Here is a 12,836-nt window from a genome sequence, read left to right as displayed (position 1 = left end):
AGTTCTTTTTACTTTTAACCTATACATCAGACTTTGTGTCACAGCATCCCATCCTTAGAACTGAAATGTAGCAGCAAATGAAGGTATCATTGTAGGTAACATCCAAAATTGGTCCATGCAGCCATGTGCAATGATTCTGCCGTATTGCTTTGTTTTCTGCTTTAACAAATCGCTACTGTTATTTCATCAGCAGTTAATTGGTAAAAGCAATTTCTCAAATCAAAGGCAATGAGACACTGATGGATGATTTGCACCTCAGAGAAACACCATGAATACTGGTTCACCTCAAAACAGAAGAATGCCAAAATGACAAATCCACTACCTGGATACACTTGCACTATTGAAAAAACATAACAAAGATCCAAGATAGCAAAAATGTTATTATAAGGAAAGGAAATATATTTTAAAAGAGGAAAAGCAATCAAACTGCAACTGAAAGGTCTAATATAATTTTAGATTGGCTATTAAAGAAGTACTGAATTATAAAAGGGAGAGTTCCGGGATCGAAAAATGGTATTTTGTCAACAGCAGCATTGTGAATAGGAAAGTACAGGATGCAAAAGAGACACACAGGGAGTGCATCCTGGGTGTGATCAGGAAATAAAAAGTACCATGTGACTTGTGTCCGGCTCCGATTTAGAGGCTGCAGCCTCCAAACCAGCACACCCAAGGAGAAGCAACTCACCTCAGGCTGCAGTCCCCAACTGTCTGCTCTCTCACTTTTTTCTCTTTGATGAGGCTGCAGCCTGTGGTCATCAGTCTTCAGTCTACACGTGTGTATGTGAAAGAAGAGGCCAAGAGAAAAAGAAAATTGAGGGAAGGAGTGACATTACAGATTCACCACTGAACCATCTTTTCCAGATCCAGTCCCTCTGGACCACGCTGCAGTAGCGACTAGCTTGCTAACTGGCTGCCGGAGCTGACATGACATGTTTCCCCAACAGACCAAAGGCCCCCCTCCTTTCCTTCCTGGATCAAATCAAACCAGTGGGCTGATGCAGTATGATTGGAGCTGTAGTACTGTCTAATAGCCCCGAGACTGATGCATACCGCTGTCTCTATCACACTGCCTGATTCATTGAATCACTGCCTCATATGCAATCTTCCCAGGGATGAGAGTCATTTGTGTTGGTTGCAGTTCAGCTTTATAGATATGACGATAAAAGTTATATATTAGCAGTGGTGGCAACAGTACTCAGACCTTTATTATACTATTATAAAAAAAAGTCCTACATTTAAAGGTTAATAAAAGTATGCTTCATTATACATGCATATATAATATATGGGTATTATTGCTGATGTATTAATGTGTAAGTAGCCTTTTTTCAGTATTCTACACAGTGTTAGACAGTTTAATCTTATGAAGATATTTTAGAATTTGGCTTTATACTTTGTCTTTCAGCATATTGTATTGATTTTTCAGCCTACAACTTTACTGTTTTTGTTCAGTCATTATACTGTAGCATTTTTTTTGGCCACAGGAGCCAGCTGTTAGCAAAAGCATTCTAAATATCAACTGTGCTCTACTTGTCCAGCACCAAAAGGCAGACAGATACAACTAGAGACTAGCTGCTGAACAAGATGGGGCATTTAGCAGCTAAAAAGCAATATATCTCCCTCAGGTGCTGGCAGAGACCAGAAACTGAGCTATATAATGTTGCTCCTTAACTGCCAGATGTGTAACTATCTGCTATAGTACAGTACTAGATGGTAATAAGATGTGTCACATCAATGTTGTTTCTGTTTGCACCCAAGTGAGCAAGAAAAATCAGTTACTACAGGTTTAGAGACTGAATCACAGACTAAAATGACCTGATATAAAGGAAGATATGTGCACTTCACATTTTTTAGAAGCACATCAAATTTTGTATGAAAAATATGTGAGATAACTAGTGACAAACTGCCAAATAAATGTAGTGCAGTACAATATTTGACTTTAAGGAGGCCATGGCATGCTCATTTGCAGTCATTTAATGTTTAATCTTGGGTACCTCTAGTGTAGCTTTGCACCCATTATAACTCCAAATAGTCTGTAGTTATTTCAGAACAATAAAACCTGAGACCCTCTCCTGAAAATGAGAGGATAGTTTGTGATCTCCTGCTGCTGGTGCAGCACAACAGAACGCAACAGCCTTAATTAATTTGAATTTCTCCTCATAGGTAAAAAAAAATAGCATATGTACAGATGAAAAGAAATTTGTAACACTCTAAACAAAGTGGATAATTGAGAAACCCCATATCTTAACTGGCATAATGCGTAAATAGTCATTTCTCCAGCCTTACAACAATTCTCTCTAAGGTTACAGAAACAAGGCATTAACAGATATGCAACGTGTGTTTTTTTTAACTTACCATTAAGTCCCACCAAGTATTAGAAACATCATTCCCTTTTAAGTAGCTCCAAGATTGGTAAATCCAACCGGTGACCACTGCGTCTGCCCCCACATGACCACATACAATCCCAAAGTAACAAAATGAATCCCAGCAGGTAGCGCAGCACTGACAATAACATCATGGATCATTAGAATCCACTCGTTAACATGCGACACATCACATGGCAGACACACTGGCCTCAAGCATTCAGAACAAACAGGTACTGTGCTCTGGATGAATCTGGCATTGATGAGCTGATCATTCACCACCCCAGGGTGCTTCACTGGCTAACTGATTGTAGGTTAGACCCAGTCAGGTAAAACAGGGGGTCCCTGTACAGGAATATTCCTGGATATGCGGTAACCGCAGGCCCTGCATATATCTCCTAATCCTCCAGCCACAATACAGCCAGCAGGATGTAAAATATATTCATAAAACCACATGCAGTCAAAAAAATTCTACTTTTAAAATGGCACCGGTGAATGTCAGGCAACTCCACATGACCGTGCAACTGCCTGGAGATTATGACCATTCAACTATTTCCTTAAACTATCACATAAGACTTTTAAGAGATTTTTACAAAACAAGTCTCATGAGTGGGAGCTTGCAAGACTTGTATAAACCAAGTTGCTTCTGCACAGAAGTACTAGAACATACAATACATATACCTCAATTTATGAGCTTTAGGTCATGTCTAAGATGATATTTCACCATTATAACATTGTAGATAAGTCAGAAAACAAGGAAAAGCATACCAGGGCACTTTAAAATAAAGTAAAGTAAAAGTATAGAGTAGAAATGGAAATGCTCAAAGTACAAATTCACTGAGTAGTAAATGTAGTTAGCGTATCTTTCTCTTTTCAGTCACAAACAACCATGCACATACCCCCCTGAGCTATCACTGCCACTGTCACAACCACGTTGACCCTCAACAAGCTCCTCTAAGTCTCTGGATTTGCCCCCTTCTACAGTTCTCTCACTGTTTCCTGCAGCTAGCATGAGTAAGCAACCCTCTGCTTCTCTCTGCTAGTCTCCCTCGGTCTCACCCTCCTAATAAGAATCAATATCAGCTCTCTTAAAAGTCATCAAGCACAGAGTTAAAAAGGCTCAAGAGCATGAAATTGCAGATGGGAGAGGGTGTACTTATGCAATGATGTGGGCCTCAAATCCATTGAAGACAGTAGAGAGAAAGAGAGAAAGACTAACTGTGAGGGTTTGCGTGAGAGTGGGAAAGGAAAAAAGCAAAGAGCTAAAGCAGCAAGAAAAAAATAAAAAAGGAGAAAGGGTCAGAGGGAGCATTTCATGCTGCAGAGATGGGATTCTTGAAGGTTTTTGGTCTTTATAGACTTGTGCAACAAACAGCGCACCCACGAAGCTTGTCATATTGATGGCTTATCTCCCAATTTCACCTCCTCAAAGCAAGACAAGTGGAAAATGGAAAATGCACACCAACAAGGAGTGACTCTTCAGAATCAATGGCACTACAGCACTCACTCTGTTCTCATTACCACATACTGAAGCCAGGTATGACCATTGATTGAGCTACAGTATATCCTGCATGCATGGGATGACCAATGTGAACGGTGTCTGAAGCATGAAGGACACAGATTGTGTCAGCCATGGCAAAAAATATATTACAACAGAGAGTATACCCCAAGGACACAAGTAGATTAAAACTGATTGAAATCCTATTTGTGGCATTTGAGACCCTTAATGTTAGCCTTCTTTCTTTTTCATTGGTTTCAAAGTGAGTACAGCCTGATGCTGAATAAACAAAAAGATTTGTGGAGGCAAGCATGTCAGATTTGCATGGAAATAATATTAAACTCTGAGATTTCCTGTAATATGAGCAACAGTAAGGGTGTGTGTGTGGACTGGAAGGAAAGCAATGTGACAGTATGGCAGGAGATGGTGATTTACAGTCTTACAAAAAATTATACATGTACCGTGTACATTCATATACTGTACATTATGTGCATATTCTGAATTTTCAATACCAAACCTAAATATTACATCAATAATGAATACACCCATTAAATGTAAATAAAAGAAGAAACATTAATATTTACAGTATCTGATGAAACAAAATCATCAAGAATCCAATCAAATCTACATAAAGTGAGTTGATTCTGGACTTTGTGAATAAAAAAATTAATTGAATTGGGAAATTCAATTCCCAAAAAGCCCTAAAAAGAACCCTTTAATACTTTAAATTGTACTTACTGTAAGTACAGTACAGTAGTTAGGTAAATACTTATCTACTAACACAAAGTACAAAGTACCTATTGACAGGATTCTTCTTGAGTTTAATAATATGCTTTAATGTGCTTACTTCATATTTGTAGCATATGCATGATTACCTAACTACAGTACTAGTATTTCAGCTATCCCTCTATTATTCTGTCAGGTTATCGAATGCATTTATGTACAAAAAAACGTGTCTTTCATTTCATGGCCTTAAGTTCTATGACAGCACCAGTGTAATATTTATTCAGCTGTGTCATAATGTGCCCCATGACATATCAACTATATGAATATGATTTCCATGGATTTTTGTTTTGCCCAGTAGGTTGTTGTACAGCAAACCTCTACAACTGTCATCCACCTCTGCAGTTCTTTAAAAAGCCAGCCGATAAGACTAAGCTCTCCTCAGCCTGCACAAAATGTCACAGTGGTCCGTGGAGCCAACGTTGTGACAAATACACCTGATAATATCTGGATACTGTGGATTTATGTGCTATTCATACAATTTATTCACCAGCAAAAGAGGCATAGGCAGGGACAACAAACTGACTCCACAATGCTGTTGCGCGTGCAGTCGCGCCTACAAGATCAGATTCTTTTTTACAGGACAGACAAAGCACACAAATCTCAGTGTAAAGCAGCCTGGTTAAATGAAGAAAATGAATCTGGAAAAAAGTCAAGCCTGCTGCTTCATGCACACCTCTGCCTCCCACACAAGTGGACACTCTCTGTCCACTTACACATGCTGCAAAGTCTTCCCCTCATATGATCAGCAGATACAACCAGTCAAACAGTGCACTGAGGACAGGCAGCTCCTCTCATCAGATATACAACTGTGAGGGCACAGCCAAATCACAGGCAAAACAAGACATCCAAAGGTACAGTTCACTGCAGGGTTTTCTTAGCAAACAGGGCTGCTTATTCTGCCTTCACATGTGGACATAACCTCTCCTCCCGTCCCAGACTGGAGGCCACATCAAGTGAGAGAGAGAGAGAGAGAATCACTGACAGGCAACCTAAGAGGCAAAGGGATGGTGATAAAGATGCTAGAAAAAGATGCAAGAAATCCTAAAGTTGTACAATTATTCAGCCCCATCTGAAGACATATTTCTTTAAATTCACTGAGCTATCATGGAAGCAGAACAGTGACTAGAATATTGTCTCGGAAACAAATAGGTCAAGCTTCTTTAACATTAAATTTATGTGAGGAGGCCATAGTAATAACTAATGTGTCACTTGTTCTCCAGTTATATACAAATTATAACATAAAACCAACCCATATCTCTTTTATAATAATGTATCACCACAAGTGTGTACCTCCAACTGTGGTGAAATTTTGTAAAGATGGAAATAGGGCGGTTCTTGCATCATTTTGGAAACACAAGATTTTAATAGGACAGGAGTACAGCTGTATTTAGATCGGTTCATAGGAGAATATGTGATGTATCCAAATAACACAAAATCACTTTTGTCAGACAAGTGAATTTAATCAGTAAATGGCCCTGAATAAAAATGTTTGGCCAAAAATCAATAAAGATATTCAAGTTTTTTATAGCTAACTACTAACTATTGTGCAGGCTCTGATTTTTACCATTTAGATTTTACAAAAGTTCAAAGAAATAGGTTAAACAATTATTTAAAATATTCTGAAGAAATTATATAAATGATAGTGTCTTCTGGTTTTAAAAGTGCAAGAAAAATTACCATTTCATTTTCCTTTAGAGAAAATATGGATCAGAAATTGTAAAATTAGAGCTGCAAATAAAGTTTTGTTATGCTGCCAATTATTTTGTTTGTTAACAGAGTGCCAGTGGGATGACATATTATTCTAGGCCAACCTGGAAATTTGTATCACCCTGGTTCCTTCCATAGGCTTTTGGATTATTGCAAAAAATAAGCTGCTAACAAAGGTTTATAACACTTGCACGTTTGGTTCAGTAACATAATCTTCACAAGTGAACACTATTTTATGAATTTTGAAGCCCAAATACAATTGCCAGAAGTAAAAAGTGACTGTTAGGCTATTAATGTTCTACACCATAGTCCCATGACTTCAACATCACCACCACGGCTTGAAACTTGTAATGTGATTTCTAGCGCTTTCCTCTTCTACAAATTCTTTTTCTCTCAGCATGACCTGATCTAACTAATGATCATGGCTGTGTCAATTAGAATAGTTTACAAGAGCAAAAGTTTAAAAATAATGAAACTGTAAAGGCAGGCTAGTGAATAGATGAGTTTTCATATTCTGCGTGATGACGGTTAATATCCCAGACAGCCTCTTTAGTCTCATTTAGCCACTTGTTAGTGTTTTTTAAGGTGTAAAAGTTTTAAAAATCACAAGCGGGGTATTTACTGCTCTATTTTATGTCACAGAATAAAACATGAAAATTGACTGGCCTTGTGTTAACAGATACAGTCTTTATTTCAGGTGTCTAACCAAAAGCCTATTCAAAAAACCCATAGACTTCAGGGCAAGGGAACTGGAAGTGCAAAAATGCTAACTGAGTTCTGAGATTTAGGACTCACTAATATGGCACTCTATCAACTCCTTATTTGGTCTATTAAACATTACAAAATAGTGAAAAATATCCATGAAAGATTTTTATTTATTTATTTTTTATTTGCACACTTCAAATAGTTTGTTTTGTCCACCTAAAACCCAAAAGATATTGATACAGATACTTAGAAAATGACTGTAAATAATTCATACATTATTAATAATTATTAATATATCATTTGTAATAATTGTTAATTATTATTAACACATACATTTATTTATACATTTATTATTTATTTATCAGTTTAATAATTAATAAATAACTAAATAATTGCAGAAAGTTGCTACTTCTTCAATCCACTCCTCATTATTCAATTAATTCTTCAGTCCTAACAGTAATAATCATAATACAAATCATTCTAACTCCACTGAAATGGACACAATTTCACAAATAGTGCCACTATTCCATGAAATATAGGCCCATCTGTTGGTGGGGGATTTAGAAACACTCCCGCAGCCACTTTTATAAAATGATTCAACTGTAAATTGGTTTGGTGCAGGCTTTGTGAACATGACAAAGACAGCCCTGTGATCCACTTTTCTCAACACTGTAGGTTTATCCACCTAAGGCCCTACTTAAAACCAGCCAAACCCTAACTTCTTTGAGAGTGATGGCATGATTCAACATTTCGTTATAGCTTAATTTTACACTTCATTTAATTTACGTGCTGCAACACCGACATAATTTGAAAAAAGTCAGACATGCCTAAGGAAAAATGAGTTCATATATCAGTATTTTTCACTGATGTGGCTACTTAAAGAAAGTGAGCTATAAGCCAGGATCTCCCGCCCCCTTCCCCTCATCTTACCGTCCACACAAGCAGGTCTGGCTCTTGTAGTTCCGGCGATCTGACCCTTCTTACAGGCACAGCGGGCTGTCTGCCTGGCGATGGTCCGCCGTGGTTGGCTGCTGTCCCTGTCCAGTGTCACAATCTCACATGTCCCCGCTGCCAGCTGGCCTGGAAATAACATTGCACCACAGGGTGGTCAGAGAGAGAAACTCATAAACAGGGCAATATAAGCTCATCTGTCTTGTTTTTTAATTTAGTGTTCAGTCACATGCGCAGAGGTGTGTCTAGTATTTTTACCAAATCCTTATAACAGGCCGGCCAAGTCAGCTCTACTAATTTTGAAAACAGATATTTCTGACACAGCCCATTCTATGTGTTAAAAGTGAAACTATGTAACTTTGACTGAACAGCAGCTTTTGTGAACAAAAGTGGAAGTTACTCTTGAATCAGCTGCTTGTTTGACTTTAACTACTGAAGGTTTATCTGTGACAATGTTAAAATGAAGTGTAACAGCAGTGCCAGGAAGTTACCTGACAAGTTAGTAATAGTTAGCAGACATTAACAACAAGCTGTTTAGTTAGACTTGGCCACATTAAGCTACTGTTCATGCCAGGCCAAGCCAGTCTATTACAGCAAAACCCCTGTATTTAAAGGTTGTGCTTATTGCTCATGAATTCAACTTTCAATTTTCTGAGAGTAGGATTGTGTTTCAGTCTCGCATGGCTGATACAATCCCATTATTTTTAATACTCCCTTAGTTTGACTGACTTTAACCACATTGGTTCATTGTGTCAGGAGGGTAGTGGGTTTTTAAGGTTTTACAAACTCAAAATCTTTAACCCAGAACAGCATCAGTGAGTCCTCTCAGAAGCCAACAGGGGAGCACTGTTGTAATAATGTGAGATGACTTTAAAAGACAACGGTGAAGACATTATTTTAAACTTCAGCTACCTAAAGATGACCCACAAGCCCATTACAAGTCACATCCTTTCAGCACACCTCTTTAAAAGTAATGTACCCATTAGCCATGAATGAAATGCATGAATACTGATGAACATGGTAATTGTTGCCAAGCCCCCCATCTTACATGCACATCCTCCAAGTATTCAATCAGGTGACCTTTGGCCTTGTAGCCAGGCCCTTGCTGCTTGTAAATTAACCTTTGTCTGTGTGTGAGGGCCCTCAGGTGCCATCCTGGAGAGGCTTATCAGGTTCTAATTGTGATTGGCAAGAGGATGGAAGTTGTGATTAAATCTGGACTTGACTCCCGACCACTCGGGTGGCTGGCTTTAATGAACTGAGCTGCGAGGGGTCACACTGGAGATAATGGGGATCTATCAGGATTCATCTACACAGAGGTACCTGTGGTGGCCATGGCTATACACAGAGAAAATGCCCAGGTACATAGAGAAAATACTGTACATATTGTATATTTTAATCAATAAACCAATAAATGTAAAAAAAAATCATGCAGAAAAAAATGTCCTGTCATTTTCTACTTTTTGTGTAATTTCTTCATGCAAACGTATGTGAGTGAAACAATAAGCTGTGTAGTATACTGACCTAAAGTTGCTAATAAATTCAACCACAATGTTGAGTCCTTCTGCTAAACCATCTCTACCCCTACTGTACTCAATATAGTTATAACAGTCATGTATTAATACTATGTATTTATAAATATAACTCTGGAAGATTGGTGGTGTGATTAAAGATTTGCATTAAATTGTCTTAGCAATGGTTATTAATGCATGCCAAAAAAATCCAATCTGTTATGTCTTCAGCATTCATGAGATCAAGAACCAACATGTACCCCCTCTATCACTCTCTTCCCCTGTTCTCCTCAGTCTTTTATTCTTCCTTTAAAACATTTGCTCTTTTCTCCCTCATGCCTTCGCACTTAACTCCCTCCTCCCTCATGCAACTCTTCTGTCTTCTTTGGGTGATTCTAGATAATCACTTTTCATGTAAGCTCCTGTATTTGTATGTGAATCAGTTCATGTGTATGTATGTTCACTTCCTGTATCCTATCCCACTTACCGACTGCAAATTATCTAGTCATCTTTTTCCTGCTTCCTCTCTTTGTCAGTTCCTTCTCCTTTGCAACTCTTACATTGTGAGAAGGTAGAATTGCTGTGGTTGTGGTATTATGTGTCAAAAATCTTAGACTGTAGCCAAATTTACATTGTTTTTCTTGTATATTTGCACTAAAGGAATTGGTTAGTAAATATAAAAGTAAGAATTCCACTGTATTTATGTGTTTTTTAGATGCCTCTAAGGCTTTCGATCGGGTGAATCATAGGAAATTATTTCAAAAATTGTGTGATGCCCGTGTGCCTAAATATATAGTAAAATGTTTGTCTTATTGGTATGCCTGCCAGTCTATGCTTGTCAAATGGGATAATTGTATATCTGATCCTTTTCAGACCAGTAACGAGGTAAGGCAAGGTAGTTTGCTGTCCCTGATTTTATTTAACTTTTATATGAATGATCTCTCAAAAATGTTAAGTATGTGCAGAATGGGTTGCATGGTTGGAGGTGTTGTGGTGAATCATTTAATGTATGCAGATGACCTTGTGGTATTTAGTCCTAGTTCCGCAGGTCTTTGGCAGCTCTTGAATGTGTGCTCTGTATTTGGATATCTTTATGATGTTAAGTATAATGCTGTTAAAAGTGTTATTATGATATGCCGCTCAAAAGAGGACAAGTCCCTTGTATTTCCTTTTTTTAAGCTATCTGGTAATATTTTAACCGTATGCAATGAAGTTAAGTATCTGGGTCATGTTATAAATTATTGTTTGACCGATGATGGGGATATGTATCGGCAGTGCCGTATGTTGCATGTGCAAGCAAATGTATTGGCACGGAAATTTGGTTCATGCTCGGATGGGGTAAAATTGACTCTATTTGGAGCATATTGTTGCTCTTTGTACACTGTCCACCTATGGTCTAATTACAAAAAAGGCAGTCTTCGGAAATTGACTGTGGCTTATAATGATGCCTTGAGACTATTATTGAAAAGGCCTAGATGGGTGAGTGCCAGTGAATTGTTTGTGTCACTACGAGTTAGTACTTTATCAGCTGTTTTAAGAAACCTGATGTATAAATTTATCTGTCGCTTGAATAGCTCGGAAAACCACATTGTTTTATTGTTGACTAACACTGCATATAGTGACATGCGATATACATCAGTACTCTGGAGACACTGGTATACTTGCCTCTTAAATGGATAGTAGTGGGCTGGTTGTTGCTTTGTGGTGGTTTTTATTTTTTATCTTTTTTTTTTATTGTTGTTTGTTGTTTTTTGTTGTTCGGAGTCTGGACCTTGAGTCTGCAATAAAAGTTTCTATTCTATTCTATATTGAGTAGATGAAGCAATTAGAGCCACCAAGCAACCTAAGCTGCAAGTCTTTGGACTGCGGGAGGAAGCTGGAGTACCCTAAAAGAACTCAGGCAGGCACTGGGTCAGCTTGGACTTGAACCCAAAACAGTCTTGTTGTGAGATGACAGCACTAACCACTGTTCCACCGTGTCATCCTTCACACCACCAGCTAGCACTAAATATGTATTATTGTTATGGCCCAGAGGCATTACTCTGGCTAGCCATGACTATCTCAAGTTCCTCCACAGGAATTATTATATTTAGACTGTCTCCTTTCTATGTTAACATTTGAGGTGCAATTTTTAAGTGTTTGAGGTGACAGAGACATCACTCCATAAAGATTTACTAAAAAGAATTGGAGTTTTAAACAAGTTTGTTTCAGCAGCAAGTATTCTAGGTGTTGTACTCTATCTAAATACTATGTGAGGGAACTTGAGAATAAGCTGGTCTCAGTCCCCCAATAAAGCGGGAGTCGGCATCATTCCTTCTTTTCTAAAACAAATTGCTTCAAGCATCCCTGTGGCTTAGCCTAGAGAGTGCAGTGCCAGGAACACCAGGACCACAGCCACTCATAAAAACAGTAAAACTAAACAAACAAAGCAAAAAAATTAACTGAACAGAACTTTCCCAACACAATAAAGTATGCCTCCTTTTGATGGCCAGGAGGGATCTGCAGAAAAGGATAGAAAATATTACAGGATTCAGCTCAAGCAAAGCAGTTTCCAGAAAGCATGACTACACATTTGGTCCATTAAAAAATTTAAAATCTAAAAAATATTTTCACATTTAACAATTTTTATATTTGCAATGATGCAAGTCTCTTCAGTCATCATGTAAAGAAAGCAGACTGAAGAGCAGAAACAGTACCCTGTTTCCTGAAATTGCCTCATGAATAGCAGGAAAAAACTAAAACTGGCACATGTTCTCAGAAATGAACCCAAAACTTGTACCAGTAGCGCTATGATTTATCATTGCCCTTATCAGCTTCTGGTGTTGAGCGCTTGTCAGTTTGACCAGCCAAATGGCTGATGAAAATATATGTGTGGCCACCCTGGAGTGAAATGAAAGCTCTGACTGTGGCAGAAGATGGATTCATGTGGCAGAGCATATGACTTAATACAGCATATTGTTATTGACATGTTCCTATGCTTTATTATTTCTCCTCTTTCTCCTCAGCACATTGCATTTTGCTCTGCCATACATGACCATTTAACAAATGTCTTGCACAGCTACAGCACTGGAAAGCATGACATTTTTATCGCTTCTTCTCTTTGTATCTTCTGCCCAGATGTCTGAGAGCATTTTTTTCTCAAGAGGCTATTTTTCACTTCTGTTTTAAAATTATTTTTATTTTTGCTGTTCAAGAGATCCAAATACAAATAATTACAACTTTTTTTGCCCTTTGAAATTCTGCAGTGTGCTGGACTCACCCTGGGATTGCACACTGTGTTGCTCAAGAAACAGCCAATTCAGTGTCCTTCTGAATAAT

The 12,836-nt window shown here is 38.1% G+C and overlaps 1 protein-coding gene across 4 annotated transcripts in view; it reads right to left on the bottom strand.

Moving 5' to 3' along the window:
* Positions 1 to 12,836, bottom strand: part of tafa5a (TAFA chemokine like family member 5a) — a 233,643-nt gene that overhangs the window by 70,724 nt on the left and 150,083 nt on the right. For all 4 annotated transcript variants that reach the window (XM_020601401.1, XM_020601400.1, XM_020601403.1 and 1 more), the window contains one exon: positions 7,987 to 8,136. In XM_020601401.1, the coding sequence (XP_020457057.1) occupies positions 7,987 to 8,136 (150 nt within the window). The remainder of the gene's footprint in view (positions 1 to 7,986; positions 8,137 to 12,836) is intronic.

The sequence above is a fragment of the Monopterus albus genome, unplaced genomic scaffold (genome assembly GCF_001952655.1).
Source record: "Monopterus albus unplaced genomic scaffold, M_albus_1.0 scaffold51.1, whole genome shotgun sequence".
Taxonomy (NCBI): Eukaryota; Metazoa; Chordata; class Actinopteri; order Synbranchiformes; family Synbranchidae; genus Monopterus; species Monopterus albus.
The sequence above is the reverse complement of the archived record's forward strand: the minus strand, read 5'-3'. Positions and strand labels throughout refer to the sequence as shown.